Source organism: Polyodon spathula, chromosome 25, assembly GCF_017654505.1.
Source record: "Polyodon spathula isolate WHYD16114869_AA chromosome 25, ASM1765450v1, whole genome shotgun sequence".
NCBI classification, from domain to species: domain Eukaryota; kingdom Metazoa; phylum Chordata; class Actinopteri; order Acipenseriformes; family Polyodontidae; genus Polyodon; species Polyodon spathula.
In genome coordinates, this window is record NC_054558.1 from 6,368,681 (window position 1) to 6,387,144 (window position 18,464).

The following is an 18,464-nucleotide window of genomic DNA, read 5'->3' on the forward strand; positions in this document are numbered from 1 at the left end:
AGCATCTTGTCTGTTTAAGTTACAGATTGTTACAAACATTCCTCCACCATTTTGTGTGATTGATACTCTTCCATGGTATCAAACTTCTCTTGATTATAAAACGAACGGTCCAAAGGACAGATTATCGTCATTGATTATCCTTCCTTTAGTGTAAGTGGTTTCTGCCCAGTTACACAGTAGGAATCTGTAAGGAAATACCAAAATGTTGCTGTTCATGTTAAAATACTCAAAGGGTACAAAATACATTCAGAATCCACACACACACACACACTCACATGTAACATATACCCATTTAACTCCTACAAGAGGTGCTTGATTAATGATTCAATCTCTGTAGTGTCTTCATGTAAACGAAACTCTATCTCTTACCTAAAATCAGAAGAAACAGCTGGAACGCCCCTCGCCCCATTATCGTTCTGTTCAAGTTGAAAATCTGCCTTCTGTAACAAAGCACTGCTATGTGTTAGTTTTAGATACCAGTTTCTGTTTCAATCAGGAAACCCGATAAAACTTTGTCATGTTGAGACAGCCCTCTGTGGTCAAAAGCATTTAACCAGCGTGGTGGTCTCTCAATCTAGTTCACGGTCAGTGGATTCTGAGGAAATATGCTGTAGGTCAGCAGCGGTGGCGTAGCTAGGGGAGGGAAGTGGGGGAGGTGGGGGGGTAGGGTCATCAGTGTTCAGTGCTCTCACTCAGAGCATCAAAAGTAGATCTTTCACACAGAGGAAAGGGGAAGTTCAGTGGCTGCCTGTGGTCCATTTCCACAGTAACCAAACTGAAATAGAGAATGATTTTACATGCGGTTAAACACTGCTGCTGTTTAGAAATCTCCAAAGAGTAAAAACTGATCATAGTGCATGTGCAGAGCAACAGGACATCAGGCTGCAGTATATTTAATATTCAATCTCTCAGATGGTGCGTAATGGAATCAGAAAAGTACTTGAATGTGACCCAATTCACAGTCAGGATCTATATCACTGATACAGTTTGAGAATTTACCAACAAGCATGATGCCTAATTATTATATATTTATATATTTTATTTCAACAGCAAATACAAAAGTTATATATGAAGACAGAGATACCAAAGTGTTACTAGAATAGGGAAAGCAGTAATCTTCAGCTAGTCCTTAGTAGCACAGCTATACAGATACAATAAATCAGAGATATGAGCAGATTAAACCAAGGCAATGCTACACAGGCAATTGTTAGAAAAGTCATACAGTTGAATAATGATTAAGATATCCTACACAAATGAAAAAGCAATTTCAATAATCATCAATACCAACCAAATCCTGAAAAATAAACCCATTGCCCAAGCATTTCGCTGATAACCCACTTAGTCATGGAGACTGAGGTGAGGATCTCTGAATACAAATTTGAAAAAGCACAGTGTTTACTGTGTTGTATTTATTACAATGACTAGCTGAACATAATATTGAAGGCAACAGTTATATGCCATTTGCCGTACATTTAACGAGAACTTGATCATTTTTTGCTCCCCAGCTATTCACACAAGGAGGTATAGTTTCTGCGACTCAACACTTCATGCAGGTGTCCCAGGACTGGATTACATCCAGGCGCTCCGGGACGCTTGGTGTTTTGATACTGTGTCGCTGCGTGACTGCTGATCAAGTCATTATCAGTGGAACAGTCCTCGGAATCAGAATGCAAGGACGGAATACTCCACAGACTCAGAGCTCTGCGGTTCTTGTGTTTGCCTTTGGGAAGAATTCATATTTGCATAGATTCCATCATCACTTGCTGGCATCTGTGCATTGTTCTGAAATCTTACTGTAGTATATGTTGGGGAAGGCTAAAGGAAGAAACGTGCTTTATTTATTATTATTATTATTATTATTATTATTATTATTATTATTATTATTATTATTATTATTATTAAAATTTAAATTAGTCTGAATTGATATAGTATGCATTTTCTATCTTTTTAAATTTTGCTGCTAAATAAATATTGTATTTATCTTCTATATATTTTAGATCTACTTATATTTAACAAATGGGATCCTTAGAGGTTAACACTTTGCATAGACCAGTACATTTGTTATTTGGTATTTAATCAATTAAAATCTTCTGGCATTTTAAAATAGGTTAATATTGAGGGTGTCTTACTTGTGTGCTGCTCATTATGTTTCCTTTTTGCTTATCCCCTGAAATAAAAAATACATAAAGTGTTAGGAAATATTTTACTTTAAAGCAGTTTATATACTGTACTGGATTTTTAAAGCTTCATATTTCAAAAGGACATTAGCCTGCAGGAAACACCCATCCAAAATAATTAGCAAAACCAGAAATGAACAAGTCAAACAATTTAATTTGGGAGCTTGCAAGTAGTTAGAAGTAAAACTAGGTTTTTTGGTTTCGTAACAGGGCGGAGGCTGGGTGCAAACCGGTTACCCTGCGCACCGCAAGCGAGCAGCTTAACACAATGCAAAAGAACCGGGCTCATCTGCATTCGTGGTTTCAGAGCTTTTAACCACATCTCATCTCATCGACCGGGGACAGTATAGAATCCGAACGGCAGTGCATCACGTTACATTGTGATGCAACATGTCCTTGCAAAGTGCTGACCAAATTAAAACACTGGGCTCACAGTTTAGCATTATTAAAAACTATTACTCAGCTAATAAAAGGGTTTTTAGATTGGATTTTAAACAGCAGGATTGTCTGACCAGTGCTGGTAATCAATTCCAAAGACTAGGAGCGGGGTAGGAGAATGTCCTTTTACCCCTACCACGCATTTGAACCTGGGAGATCCCAACAAACCTGCATCACTGTGACCCGAGGAGGGGCATACAGAGTTAACCATTTTCCACTAACCGTCTGGTCAACAGCAGAATCTTAAAGATTAAGTTGTGGGTTTCTGAAAAACATATCGTTATATGTCCCCACATGTTGCTAAAAAAATTAAACAACTTTTTATACTCATAACTTTGAAAAGTCTGTTTCAAAGCTCTTTTCAAAATGACCGCTCTAGTGCACTGGGATTTGAGATCTGTCATCTAAATCACTGCAGGAAGAACTTTTTATTCACGTACCACATCATGGATTGGTATTTGCTGTGTTACCTGTTTGACAATGTGGGCACTAATCCTTACGCAATCAGTGCACTAGAGCGGACATTCTGAAAAGAGCTTTAAAACAGACTTTACAGGTATAAGTGTATAAAGTTGTCAGGATGTTAATCATAAAAAAGGAAAACAACAGGCATGTCATTTAAACAGTAGTAGCGACACGTGGGGACGTGTAACTCTATATTTTACAGAACCCTGTTACTTACTCTTTAAATCCAGCTCTGAGCAGCACAGTTGTGGTCACAGAAATACAAGCTACCTTCCTGTTTACTGACGACAGAACATGGTTTTTCAAAGAAATGCATTGCTGTAACACAAGTTACCACAGGTTTAGTAACACTTCTCTATCCTTGCCTCTGCTACGTATGACTGCCTATGCTTCAGCTGTGCTTTGCAAAGCTTTTAAAGCTTGCAAAAGTTAACCAATTGCTCTTGAAATCATCCCTTTTAGTGCAATGTCATATACTTTTGTACATCGAAAGTTATTGGTATTTGGATAATAAAGCATAACATTTGGAAAGGAATATTGGGAAAACTTTTCATTTGTTCTCTGAATAGTGTGTATGCACATAGTACTTACTTCCTAAATACATGTATACTTACACATAATTACAATGTTATTATGCACAGTAACTATGCACAATAATATTGTAATTATGGGTAAGTACACATGTCTTTATCAAGTAACTACTATGTAAATACACAGTAATTAGAGACACTTCATGTAAAGTTTTAACGGTCATTTTAAGCTGTTCCGCTTTGTGGTTTTTTTTTACTGTCTCGCATCACATGATTTACATGAAACCCATATTAAATACTAAAAACCACAAGGGCAATGAAAGCCATCCAACTGCAATGAGTGGATTCAAATGATTTCTCACTGGGTCAAGCTGCAGGTTCATTAATACGCAGCACGCAGGATGTGTCCTTGTCCACAAGCACACAGTACCACATTCTGAACACCTGAGGGGTCAGAAATCAAGTTCAAGTACACCAAAGCCCAAGGAGGTATTTCCCACATTTGTGGTTGAGGATGGCGTTGCGATTCCTTCACACACTAGTATCCAATTAAGACAGTATGTTGTAATGTCACTTACTGTTAATCTTCATCCTGATCATTAGACACAGCATACACAACAACAGCAGGCATCCGCAGACAACTGAAAGAACTATCGTTAAATTACTGGTATCCCCTTCTCTGGAAATAATAGAGAAGAACCAGTTAGCCAGTTTCACAGCAAGCTGAAAATACAGCCCCACAACATTCAACCACTTTAGAGACAAGGGAATGCATACAGTCATGTGCCTCTTTAAAATGTATGCCTATTCAAAACTTCAAATACAAACCCTGTTTAATACTGAAGTGGTTCACTGAGGAAATGGAAAAGAGAAGAAAAAATAATAAAATGAAAATGAAAATTCAGAGCTGTGTGGAAACAGTAACTTTCTATCACCAATGTTCAGACTAGCCTATGTGTCTTCATAGTGCTTCTACTCTTCAGAGGATTGGCATCACAGCCTGTTCAATACAATGGAGAAGCAGGGACTGGACATGAAACATGAACCTCACCGCTCGTAGACACACCTCTTACCATTCAACTATCATTCAATACATTGAACGCCACTCAAACAAAGAGAAATACCGAGAACCTCAAATACGTGTCTCAAGATCACCTAACCTAATGGAAATGCAGAGATCGTGAGATCATTGCCACGTGATTTTTTTTTTTTTTCATGTCCTCAGTGAAGTCAGGGTATAATAGAGTGGACCTAGTTCTCTCCTACCAAGTTGATTTGCAGTATAGAAGTGGGACTGTACCGTTGAGCAGTGGGTCCTCTTTGTCCAGGAGATGAAGAGGTGTTCACAGCAGTGCTTGCAGTGGCTGGGGCTGCTCTTTCTGTTGTTCTTGGTATTGTTGTTGTTGGTGTCTCAGCGGTTGGTTTGAATGTTCCTGTTGAAATACATGAACAATTAAAACTGGATGATTGTGGGAATCCTGAAAGATTAGTCTTGTCTTGATAATCTCAACATTTCACACTTTAATAAATTATCTCATTGCAAGGACTCGTTCACTACAGCACTGAAGAGCATGAAGCATTTCAATTGTATCTTACCTTTATTTCCTTTCCTATTTATAACCTCTAGTATTTTGTGTTTACAATCTGTTTTTTCATGTGTGTGTTTGTTTCCTCAGGTTCCTGTTTGCTTGCTTTCTTATATTTGCGTGTAAATCACAGTGACATTAAACTGAACTAATCTGGTATTTCTGGTGTTAGGAAGGGTTTTCTTACCTTTGACAGTGAGGTGAACAGCATTGCTCTAATCTGGTATCAATTTGCTTTTAATGCCACACCAGAACCACAGTTAACTATAGCTGGTATCGTTACAGTAAGATATTTCATTACCTTTGTTGACAGTGAGATACACAGAAGTGCCTTCATCATAGAGAGGTTTTAGTATTCCACACCAGTACCGTCCCTCATCCTCTTCTCTCAGCCCCCTCATAGTAACAGTGAACACTCTTTTAGTTTTATTATCACTGATGGAGATCATGTTTGATGTCTTGGGCCCATCAGTTCTCACCAGAACAGAACTGTCTTTAAAAATCGTTCCTCTACTCCAGTATTTCACATTGTTAGTAAAGCCTTTGTCATAAAGACACTGGATAGTCACCAGTTCCTCAATCCAACCAGTCACCGTGTCTGAAGAAGCACAAAAGTAGTCAAATCTTTCTTGTAATACATTATAGTCACACAAGTGTATTAAAGTGTTGCTAATAAATAATTATGAAGACCAGGAGAGAACAAAACAGAGATGTGAGCCTGATTTTACAAAACTTTACAAAAATATATCTTGGAATTATGCTGAAGATTGAAAGTTCTTTATAAGGTAATGTTTCCCTCCTCCCTGAGATCCTGAAATCAGTCATGTATGTTCTTTAGAGTTGTATATGTTAGCACAATTCAAAAGAAGCCTATCATAAAGGTATTGTTTAGTTTTATTATGCACATTTCTTTTTTTGGTTTAAGTATCACGGTTTTGTTCCTAGTTCTCTGTTTTCTTGTTCTTGTCACATTCTGCTTGTCCAGCGGGACAGTTCAAGTTTCTGTGTGTTTGTGTTGCGGCTGTTCTTTAAACTACAGAAACATTAAATAGACTTTCTATCCATGTAAGGCCCTTTACTCTGGGGCCTCATTCACAAAGCTTTAACTCACAGCTCATTTAAACTATGATTTTATAAGACTGCTTCTATGAATAAAGTAGAGCTTGGTAACCATGAAACTGTTCTGGACTGTTGCTAATGAAGCCACCAATAATCTAGTTTTGTCAATATTAGATTATATTTTATTCAGAATAACAATCTTTGGGTAATTAAAAACACTGTGAAAAGGGCCAGTACCACAGTTAACTATATCAGGTGTCATTACAGCAAGACATTTCATTACCTTTGTTGACAGTGAGATACACAGAAGTGCCTTCATCAAAGCTGGTTTGTTCTATTGCACACCAGTACCGTCCTTCATCCTCTTCTCTCAGCTCCCTCATAGTTACAGTGAACACTCCTTCAGTTTTATTATCTCTGATGGAAATCCTGTTGTTTGTCTGGAGGTCATCAGTTTTTACCACAGTGTCACATAACTGCTTGGTGTGTCCTTTACACCAATATTTCACACTGTCCTTGTAGTCTTTGCCATAACGACACTGGATAGTCACCGATTCCCGAAGCAAGCCGTTCACCTGTCCTGGTCCAGAAAGGGCTTCAGCACCTGTATCAAAGTGTGTATTCCAATGTAAAGCCAATAAGAATGAAAACCAGCTGGGAAAACAGTATGATTAAAACATCCAATAATGTTTTATACATAGAACCCAGTGGGACCCAAACCATTACAGTATTAACATTGAGCTGTGAGAGCGAAAGCAGACTGTGTCATTGCCGTGGGCTGCTTTTATCAATAAGTGTTTCATTGTAGTTAGATTTTATTGATGTCAGCTGGTTAATTGAAAACAAACCTATAAAACATGCAGTCAGGTTTTGTGAATCAGTCCCAGTGTTACCAGAAACGTATCAGGCAGGTAGTGAAAGCGAAAGTACAATTTTGCATGTTGTTTTTATCCATGTAAGAATGTATGTTTGCTTGTATGTTTAAATGTATGTTTCCATGTTTTGCTAACGTCAATTTCGTAACCAAACACATTCCTCTCAACCGCACACACTAATGTTCGGGACACCTCGTTGCTATGTTAGTTACAGTCACGCTTTCATCAACATCATTACTTTTATTTAGATTCCAGTTTTGCACATTAGCCGACATTGCAGATCAAATAAACGTTCAGAATTCTTTCACTTTTAATGTTCCCTGTAGTTACTGTTGCATCACAACATAAAACGTGCATGTGACAAAAGATAAGCCGCCTCTTTCACAAGATAAAACAGTTTAAAGTCAGTCTAAATCTGTTTGTTGTATTGCTCAGCTTTTTGTAAATATAATTCTATATATATATGTATATATTGTTTGCTCAGGATAATGCTACAACTTTAGCATCATAAACTACAAAAGAGATTCTATAAACCAAGGCTCTAATGATGTCTGTTAGTTTTGATAACACCTATACATGCTCCCAGTTTAACAATATCATAATGTATTTACGCCTCTTTTATCCTGGCAAGGTGACCCGAAGCAGACAGCAGTAATTTCAGATCTCTGAAAATAACATCACTCTAAAAGACATAAAACATTCAATCTGGGATCAGAAACATTTACACTTCGATAACGACCATAGCTGTATAACACACAGAAAGCTGTGATCTATCATTCCGTTACAGCAACCCAAATACAAACTGTGTTCTTTACCTGACAGAGCAGCCAGAAGTATGAGGAGCGTCATTTCAGACACAGAGAACCAGCGTGCAAGCAGGCTGAGTAAAAGCTTCCGTATTGCTGAGAAAAATATTTTTTTTTTATCCTTCCTTTTTTTCATTTCACAACCACATTGCTTCAGAACACATACATCGTTCAGTGCAGAAGCACTGGGGGAGGCGTCTGTTCTTCATTTTACACCCAAATACAGTAAGAGTTTCTGCAATGGATTCTACCCAGACTGATACGGTACAATAGTTCATGTGCCTCCAGTCTTGGCAGTCACATTGAAGCTTTATTGTCTGTCACTCTGTGTACAAAACAAAGCACTGAGTTGGTGGGCAGTTGCATAAAGCACCTTCAGTATTAAGTTGAAGCAGAATCCTTAGGGATGCATTTTCCCTTAACTCGGGTAATGACTTAAATGTGCTAAGCTGCTTTGTGCAACATCAGGGGAAAACTGTAAGCAATTGAATTGCTTTTTTTATCATTATATTCAAATTTTTAAAATTAAAAACAAAATTACATCATCCGATTAAAAAAAAAAATCTTTGTCACCCCCCAAAAAATGGGAAATGCTGAATATTAACCAAATAACAATGAGCAGAAATCTAGGGGTGTTATATTATAAGCACTTTTGTATAATTTTCTTTTATTACTGTAACCCTTGCTTTAACCCTAAACACATTATTATCCCCTGTTGTTGCTGGGAAACAGATCCAATTCCACTTAATCACTTTATTAATTACAATGTAATTCCTTTTAATTATTGTGAATACAAAATGGGATAAAAGCATGCAGAAAGCTATTCTTGTCATTTACTTCATGGGCAGTACCAAAGCAGGTGTTGCAAGTTAACCAATGTGTCTCCCGCAACTCACATGATCACATGATCGCCCCATCATTCCAAGCAACAGGCACACAAGAAAGACTCTTCCTTTTTATATTGAACAGAACAAACATGTGTCCTGTGAAGCAGGGATCTATCTTAACTGCAAATTAAGAAAGTATGCTGAATAGCACTGCATGTTAAGACGTACTCAGTAATTTATTAAGCTTTTACCCCTATTTATTGCTTAAGCATGTTTTCTTATACAAGTTACAGTCATGTGTAAGTACATTTATCTTCCATGCTGCTTGCAGGGACATAAGTGCTTTCAATTGTAGAATATCTGGTTACAGCCATCATTCAGCAGCACTGCTGAGTTCAGGATAACTGGGGGGAGACAGTAAACGGTCATTAGAAAATACATACATACTTTTAAACAAAAGCAATTATTGTCACAAACTTTTTTTTTTTTAAATTCACGTTTGTTTAAGATAGTTTCACATGTAAAAAGCATTGTGATTGAAATTGAAATGAACTCTCTCCAGCAGCTGACTTAATTAAATGACAATTCTTCTGCCTGCTCCACTATCACACTCTCTCAGCACAGTACGCTGGTTTCGTTACCTCCTATATTGCATTGAGGAGACTCGTGTACATTCCCTGCATGATCTGAATCAAAACTTGCTGCCTTCAAAGCGTCTGCTCAGTTAGAGAACTCTCTGTGTCTGCTCCAGCCTTACCATCCATGCCTGCGTCGACAAGACCAACACTGCACCACAAAAGGACAAGCCAGCATGAAAACAAACAGGATCCAGCGAAGGTACAACCAGATATCAACGCTGTGCAATGGAAGAGTGATTAGGATTAAAAACACATTCAAACCTGGAATTAAAAGAGGCATGCAGGGGTCAATAAAGGTTAAACAAACACTGTGAGCACACTGCAGAACACTGTGGCTCACACAGCTGCAAGATGGGAGGATGTTTCCCAACTCAACCAACCCAGCATACAGAACAGAACAAGGAATTGATAAAGTGGGGCACATTGGACCTTGTGCAGAAGAGATGTACGTTCTGTGTCTGGAACAGCATTGCAGGTCACACCAAGAAATCGACAGTGTTTAGCTATTGTTAGGAAAACAGAGTGTAAGCAGAAGTTCAGCTTCACACACATGCAGGCAGGTAGGTTATACAAGACAGGAGCTCATTAGTGTGAGCGAGACAAGCTACCTGAATCCTCTCCTGATGACAGACCACCTCCGTACCTGAGCTATCTCCCAGAGCATTAGGTTGCTGATCACTATCTGATTTCTGTTTAAGCCTAGGGGCCACATTGTTGTGTCTCACAGTAATGTTTGAGCTGCATGTATTAGTGCTAGTGAGAAAGCTACATGTATATACTGTATTTATTAGTTAAATGTCATAAAAATCATTAGTAATGCAAAACACTGCACGTTTCCATGTGTTAATTTGGTGTATTGCAAACTGAATAGTGTTTGTGATTTTCTTAGCCCTTGTCTTGGACAGCCACCCCAAAAGCTCAAATCACTTTGCAGTTTGAATTTTAATTAAGACTTTACATTTTTGAAGCACAAACCATCGTCACAATTCATTTTTAATTCACTCGAGGTATGGGTTAAGCAACTGTGGTAGCTAGTTTCCCAGCAACCTGAAAATACAGCCCCAAAATATTCAACCCCTTTAGAGACAAGGAAATGCAGGCTTTACAGGCATGTCCCTCTTTAAAGTGTATGCCTATTCAAAACTTCAAATACAAACCCTGTTTAATACTGAAGTGGTTCACTGAGGACATGGAAAAGAGAAGAAAAAATAACCAAATGAAAATGAAAATTCAGAGCTGTGTGGAAACAGTAACTTTCTATCACCAATGTTCAGACTAGCATGCGTGTCTTCATAGTGCTTCTGCTCTTCAGAGGATTGGCATCACAGCCTGTTCAATACAATGGAGAAGCAGGGACTGGACATGAAACATGAACCTCACCGCTCGTAGACACACCTCTTACCATTCAACTATCATTCAAGACATTACACGCCACTCAAACAAAGAGAAATACCGAGAACCTCAAATACGTGTCTCAAGATCACCTAACCTAATGGAAATGCAGAGATTGTGAGATCATTGCCACATGACTTTTTTTTTTCATGTCCTCAGTGAAGTCAGGGTATAATAGAGTGGGCCTAGTTCTCTCCTACCAAGTTGATTCGCAGTATAGAAGTGGGACTGTACCGTTGAGCAGTGGGTCCTGTTTGTCCAGGAGATGAAGAGATGTTCACAGCAGTGCTTGCAGTGGCTGGGGCTGCTCTTTCTGTTGTTCTTGGTATTGTTGTTCTTGGTGTCTCAGCGGTTGGTTTGAATGTTCCTGTTGAAATACATGAACAATTAAAACTGGAGGATTGTGGGAATCCTGAAAGATTAGTCTTGTCTTGATAATCTCAACATTTCACACTTTAATAAATGATCTCATTGCAAGGACTCGTTCACTACAGCACTGAAGAGCATGAAGCATTTCAATTGTATCTTACCTTTATTTCCTTTCCTATTTATAACCTCTAGTATTTTGTGTTTACAATCTGTTTTTTCATGTGTGTGTTTGTTTCCTCAGGTTCCTGTTTGCTTGCTTTCTTATATTTGCGTGTAAATCACAGTGACATTAAACTGAACTAATCTGATATTTCTGGTGTTAGGAAGGGTTTTCTTACCTTTGACAGTGAGGTGAACAGCATTGCTCTAATCTGGTATCAATTTGCTTTTAATTCCACACCAGAACCACAGTTAACTATAGCTGGTATCGTTACAGTAAGATATTTCATTACCTTTGTTGACAGTGAGATACACAGAAGTGCCTTCATCATAGAGAGTTCTTTGTATTCCACACCAGTACCGTCCCTCATCCTCTTCTCTCAGCCCCCTCATAGTAACAGTGAACACTCTTTTAGTTTTATTATCACTGATGGAGATCATATTTGATGTCTTGGGCCCATCAGTTCTCACCAGAACAGAACTGTCTTTAAAAATCGTTCCTCTACTCCAGTATTTCACATTGTTAGTAAAGCCTTCGTCATAAAGACACTGGATAGTCACCAGTTCCTCAGTCCAACCAGTCACCGTGTCTGAAGAAGCACAAAAGTAGTCAAATCTTTCTTGTAATACATTATAGTCACACAAGTGTATTAAAGTGTTGCTAATAAATAATTATGAAGACCAGGAGAGAACAAAACAGAGATGTGAGCCTGATTTTACAAAACTTTACAAAAGTATATCTTGGAACTAAGCTGAAGATTGAAAGTTCTTTATAAGGTAATGTTTCCCTCCTCCCTGAGATCCTGAAATCAGTCATATATGTTCTTTAGAGTTGTATATGTTAGCACAATTCAAAAGAAGCCTATCATAAAGGTATTGTTTAGTTTTATTATGCACATTTCTTTTTTTGGTTTAAGTATCACGGTTTTGTTCCTAGTTCTCTGTTTTCTTGTTCTTGTCACATTCTGCTTGTCCAGCGGGACAGTTCAAGTTTCTGTGTGTTTGTGTTGCTGCTGTTCCTTAAACTACAGAAACATTAAATAGACTTTCTATCCATGTAAGGCCCTTTACTCTGGGGCCTCATTCACAAAGCTTTAACTCACAGCTCATTTAAACTATGATTTTATAAGACTGCTTCTATGAATAAAGTAGCGCTTAGTAACCATGAAACTGTTCTGGACTGTTGCTAATGAAGCCACCAATAATCTAGTTTTGTCAATATTAGATTATATTTTATTCAGAATAACAATCTTTGGGTAATTAAAAACACTGTGAAAAGGGCCAGTACCACAGTTAACTATATCAGGTGTCATTACAGCAAGACGTTTCATTACCTTTGTTGACAGTGAGATACGCAGAAGTGCCTTCATCAAAGCTGGTTTGTTCTATTCCACACCAGTACCGTCCTTCATCCTCTTCTCTCAGCTCCCTCATAGTTACAGTGAACACTCCTTCAGTTTTATTATCTCTGATGGAAATCCTGTTGTTTGTCTGGAGGTCATCAGTTTTTACCACAGTGTCACATAACTGCTTGGTGTGTCCTTTACACCAATATTTCACACTGTCCTTGTAGTCTTTGCCATAACGACACTGGATAGTCACCGATTCCCGAAGCAAGCCGTTCACCTGTCCTGGTCCAGAAAGGGCTTCAGCACCTGTATCAAAGTGTGTATTCCAATGTAAAGCCAATAAGAATGAAAACCAGCTGGGAAAACAGTATGATTAAAACATCCAATAATGTTTTATACATAGAACCCAGTGGGACCCAAACCATTACAGTATTAACATTGAGCTGTGAGAGCGAAAGCAGACTGTGTCATTGCCGTGGGCTGCTTTTATCAATAAGTGTTTCATTGTAGTTAGATTTTATTGATGTCAGCTGGTTAATTGAAAACAAACCTATAAATCATGCAGTCAGGTTTTGTGAATCAGTCCCAGTGTTACCAGAAACGTATCAGGCAGGTAGTGAAAGCGAAAGTACAATTTTGCATGTTGTTTTTATCCATGTAAGAATGTATGTTTGCTTGTATGTTTAAATGTATGTTTCCATGTTTTGCTAACGTCAATTTCGTAACCAAACACATTCCACTCAACCGCACACACTAATGTTCGGGACACCTCGTTGCTATGTTAGTTACAGTCACGCTTTCATCAACATCATTACTTTTATTTAGATTCCAGTTTTGCACATTAGCCGACATTGCAGATCAAATAAACGTTCAGAATTCTTTCACTTTTAATGTTCCCTGTAGTTACTGTTGCATCACAACATAAAACGTGCATGTGACAAAAGATAAGCCGCCTCTTTCACAAGATAAAACAGTTTAAAGTCAGTCTAAATCTGTTTGTTGTATTGCTCAGCTTTTTGTAAATATATTCTAATATATATATATATATATATATATATATATATATATATATATATATACACACACACACACACACACACACGTAGACTTTTCTGGTGTCTCTGTAGCAGGGGGTGATTCAATTTAACAAATTATGAAAAAGCTGAGATATAAATGATATGAGAAGAGAAATACAGATACTGAAGTTAATGTATATATTGTTTGCTCAGGATAATGCTACAACTTTAGCATCATAAACTACAAAAGAGATTCTATAAACCAAGGCTCTAATGATGTCTGTTAGTTTTGATAACACCTATACATGCTCCCAGTTTAACAATATCATAATGTATTTACGCCTCTTTTATCCTGGCAAGGTGACCCGAAGCAGACAGCAGTAATTTCAGATCTCTGAAAATAACATCACTCTAAAAGACATAAAACATTCAATCTGGGATCAGAAACATTTACACTTCGATAACGACCATAGCTGTATAACACACAGAAAGCTGTGATCTATCATTCCGTTACAGCAACCCAAATACAAACTGTGTTCTTTACCTGACAGAGCAGCCAGAAGTATGAGGAGCGTCATTTCAGACACAGAGAACCAGCGTGCAAGCAGGCTGAGTAAAAGCTTCCGTATTGCTGAGAAAAATATTTTTTTTTATCCTTCCTTTTTTTCATTTCACAACCACATTGCTTCAGAACACATACATCGTTCAGTGCAGAAGCACTGGGGGAGGCGTCTGTTCTTCATTTTACACCCAAATACAGTAAGAGTTTCTGCAATGGATTCTACCCAGACTGATACGGTACAATAGTTCATGTGCCTCCAGTCTTGGCAGTCACATTGAAGCTTTATTGTCTGTCACTCTGTGTACAAAACAAAGCACTGAGTTGGTGGGCAGTTGCATAAAGCACCTTCAGTATTAAGTTGAAGCAGAATCCTTAGGGATGCATTTTCCCTTAACTCGGGTAATGACTTAAATGTGCTAAGCTGCTTTGTGCAACATCAGGGGAAAACTGTAAGCAATTGAATTGCTTTTTTTATCATTATATTCAAATTTTTAAAATTAAAAACAAAATGACATCATCCGATTAAAAAAAAAAATCTTTGTCACCCCCCAAAAAATGGGAAATGCTGAATATTAACCAAATAACAATGAGCAGAAATCTAGGGGTGTTATATTATAAGCACTTTTGTATAATTTTCTTTTATTACTGTAACCCTTGCTTTAACCCTAAACACATTATTATCCCCTGTTGTTGCTGGGAAACAGATCCAATTCCACTTAATCACTTTATTAATTACAATGTAATTCCTTTTAATTATTGTGAATACAAAATGGGATAAAAGCATGCAGAAAGCTATTCTTGTCATTTACTTCATGGGCAGTACCAAAGCAGGTGTTGCAAGTTAACCAATGTGTCTCCCGCAACTCACATGATCACATGATCGCCCCATCATTCCAAGCAACAGGCACACAAGAAAGACTCTTCCTTTTTATATTGAACAGAACAAACATGTGTCCTGTGAAGCAGGGATCTATCTTAACTGCAAATTAAGAAAGTATGCTGAATAGCACTGCATGTTAAGACGTACTCAGTAATTTATTAAGCTTTTACCCCTATTTATTGCTTAAGCATGTTTTCTTATACAAGTTACAGTCATGTGTAAGTACATTTATCTTCCATGCTGCTTGCAGGGACATAAGTGCTTTCAATTGTAGAATATCTGGTTACAGCCATCATTCAGCAGCACTGCTGAGTTCAGGATAACTGGGGGGAGACAGTAAACGGTCATTAGAAAATACATACATACTTTTAAACAAAAGCAATTATTGTCACAAACTTTTTTTTTTTTAAATTCACGTTTGTTTAAGATAGTTTCACATGTAAAAAGCATTGTGATTGAAATTGAAATGAACTCTCTCCAGCAGCTGACTTAATTAAATGACAATTCTTCTGCCTGCTCCACCATCACACTCTCTCAGCACAGTACGCTGGTTTCGCTACCTCCTATATTGCATTGAGGAGACTCGTGTACATTCCCTGCATGATCTGAATCAAAACTTGCTGCCTTCAAAGCGTCTGCTCAGTTAGAGAACTCTCTGTGTCTGCTCCAGCCTTACCATCCATGCCTGCGTCGACAAGACCAACACTGCACCACAAAAGGACAAGCCAGCATGAAAACAAACAGGATCCAGCGAAGGTACAACCAGATATCAACGCTGTGCAATGGAAGAGTGATTAGGATTAAAAACACATTCAAACCTGGAATTAAAAGAGGCATGCAGGGGTCAATAAAGGTTATACAAACACTGTGAGCACACTGCAGAACACTGTGGCTCACACAGCTGCAAGATGGGAGGATGTTTCCCAACTCAACCAACCCAGCATACAGAACAGAACAAGGAATTGATAAAGTGGGGCACATTGGACCTTGTGCAGAAGAGATGTACGTTCTGTGTCTGGAACAGCATTGCAGGTCACACCAAGAAATCGACAGTGTTTAGCTATTGTTAGGAAAACAGAGTGTAAGCAGAAGTTCAGCTTCACACACATGCAGGCAGGTAGGTTATACAAGACAGGCGCTCATTAGTGTGAGCGAGACAAGCTACCTGAATCCTCTCCTGATGACAGACCACCTCCGTACCTGAGCTATCTCCCAGAGCATTAGGTTGCTGATCACTATCTGATTTCTGTTTAAGCCTAGGGGCCACATTGTTGTGTCTCACAGTAATGTTTGAGCTACATGTATTAGTGCTAGTGAGAAAGCTACATGTATATACTGTATTTATTAGTTAAATGGTTGGTCATAAAAATCATTAGTAATGCAAAACACTGCACGTTTCCATGTGTTAATTTGGTGTATTGCAAACTGAACAGTGTTTGTGATTTTCTTAGCCCTTGTCTTGGACAGCCACCCCAAAAGCTCAAATCACTTTGCAGTTTGAATTTTAATTAAGACTTTACATTTTTGAAGCACAAACCATCGTCACAATTCATTTTTAATTCACTCGAGGTATGGGTTAAGCAAATGTGGTAGCTAGTTTCCCAGCAACCTGAAAATACAGCCCCAAAATATTCAACCCCTTTAGAGACAAGGAAATGCAGGCTTTACAGGCATGTCCCTCTTTAAAGTGTATACCTATTCAAAACTTCAAATACAAACCCTGTTTAATACTGAAGTGGTTCACTGAGGACATGGAAAAGAGAAGAAAAAATAACCAAATGAAAATGAAAATTCAGAGCTGTGTGGAAACAGTAACTTTCTATCACCAATGTTCAGACTAGCATGCGTGTCTTCATAGTGCTTCTGCTCTTCAGAGGATTGGCATCACAGCCTGTTCAATACAATGGAGAAGCAGGGACTGGACATGAAACATGAACCTCACCGCTCGTAGACACACCTCTTACCATTCAACTATCATTCAAGACATTGCACGCCACTCAAACAAAGAGAAATACCGAGAACCTCAAATACGTGTCTCAAGATCACCTAACCTAATGGAAATGCAGAGATTGTGAGATCATTGCCACATGACTTTTTTTTTTTCATGTCCTCAGTGAAGTCAGGGTATAATAGAATGGACCTAGCTCTCTCCTACCAAGTTGATTCGCAGTATAGAAGTGGGACTGTACCGTTGAGCAGTGGGTCCTGTTTGTCCAGGAGATGAAGAGATGTTCACAGCAGTGCTTGCAGTGGCTGGGGCTGCTCTTTCTGTTGTTCTTGGTATTGTTGTTCTTGGTGTCTCAGCGGTTGGTTTGAATGTTCCTGTTGAAATACATGAACAATTAAAACTGGAGGATTGTGGGAATCCTGAAAGATTAGTCTTGTCTTGATAATCTCAACATTTCACACTTTAATAAATGATCTCATTGCAAGGACTCGTTCACTACAGCACTGAAGAGCATGAAGCATTTCAATTGTATCTTACCTTTATTTCCTTTCCTATTTATAACCTCTAGTATTTTGTGTTTACAATCTGTTTTTTCATGTGTGTGTTTGTTTCCTCAGGTTCCTGTTTGCTTGCTTTCTTATATTTGCGTGTAAATCACAGTGACATTAAACTGAACTAATCTGATATTTCTGGTGTTAGGCAGGGTTTTCTTACCTTTGACAGTGAGGTGAACAGCATTGCTCTAATCTGGTATCAATTTGCTTTTAATTCCACACCAGAACCTCAGTTAACTATAGCTGGTATCGTTACAGTAAAATATTTCATTACCTTTGTTGACAGTGAGATACACAGAAGTGCCTTCATCATAGAGAGGTTTTAGTATTCCACACCAGTACCGTCCCTCATCCTCTTCTCTCAGCCCCCTCATAGTAACAGTGAACACTCTTTTAGTTTTATTATCACTGATGGAGATCATGTTTGATGTCTTGGGCCCATCAGTTCTCACCAGAACAGAACTGTCTTTAAAAATCGTTCCTCTACTCCAGTATTTCACATTGTTAGTAAAGCCTTCGTCATAAAGACACTGGATAGTCACCAGTTCCTCAGTCCAACCAGTCACCGTGTCTGAAGAAGCACAAAAGTAGTCAAATCTTTCTTGTAATACATTATAGTCACACAAGTGTATTAAAGTGTTGCTAATAAATAATTATGAAGACCAGGAGAGAACAAAACAGAGATGTGAGCCTGATTTTACAAAACTTTACAAAAGTATATCTTGGAACTAAGCTGAAGATTGAAAGTTCTTTATAAGGTAATGTTTCCCTCCTCCCTGAGATCCTGAAATCAGTCATGTATGTTCTTTAGAGTTGTATATGTTAGTACAATTG

At 38.2% G+C, this 18,464-nt stretch overlaps 1 protein-coding gene across 5 annotated transcripts; it reads right to left on the reverse strand.

Moving 5' to 3' along the window:
- Positions 1–1,018: 1,018 nt before the first annotated feature.
- On the reverse strand, positions 1,019–17,993 carry LOC121299678 (CMRF35-like molecule 5). 5 transcript variants are annotated; one of them, XM_041227580.1, is made up of 10 exons: positions 17,905–17,993; positions 17,318–17,450; positions 15,805–15,903; positions 14,231–15,451; positions 12,656–12,976; positions 11,615–11,911; positions 4,911–5,043; positions 4,189–4,289; positions 2,130–2,167; positions 1,019–1,815 (listed from the first exon to the last, which is right to left on the reverse strand). In XM_041227580.1, the coding sequence occupies exons 4-10, from the start codon at positions 14,262–14,264 to the stop codon at positions 1,663–1,665; spliced, it is 1,077 nt and encodes a 358-aa protein (XP_041083514.1). In that variant the 5' UTR covers positions 14,265–15,451; positions 15,805–15,903; positions 17,318–17,450; positions 17,905–17,993; the 3' UTR covers positions 1,019–1,662. The 5 variants fall into 5 exon arrangements, with proteins under 5 accessions (XP_041083514.1, XP_041083515.1, XP_041083513.1 ...); XM_041227582.1 differs by lacking the exons at positions 1,019–1,815; positions 2,130–2,167; positions 4,189–4,289; positions 4,911–5,043 and adding exons at positions 6,773–6,859; positions 7,946–9,167; positions 9,521–9,619; positions 11,028–11,160; XM_041227581.1 differs by lacking the exon at positions 15,805–15,903.
- Between the last annotated feature and the right edge of the window lie 471 nt (positions 17,994–18,464).

Coding starts and splice junctions, on each gene's coding strand:
- LOC121299678 (XM_041227579.1), bottom strand. CDS start 8,072: ATGAAAAAAAGGAAGGATAAAAAAAAAATATTTTTCTCAGCAATACGG. Junction 5,044..5,497: donor GTATCTCACTGTCAACAAAG/GTAATGAAATAT, acceptor GTATTTCAACAG/GAACATTCAAACCAACCGCT. Junction 4,290..4,910: donor AGAGGACCCACTGCTCAACG/GTACAGTCCCAC, acceptor TATTATTTCCAG/AGAAGGGGATACCAGTAATT.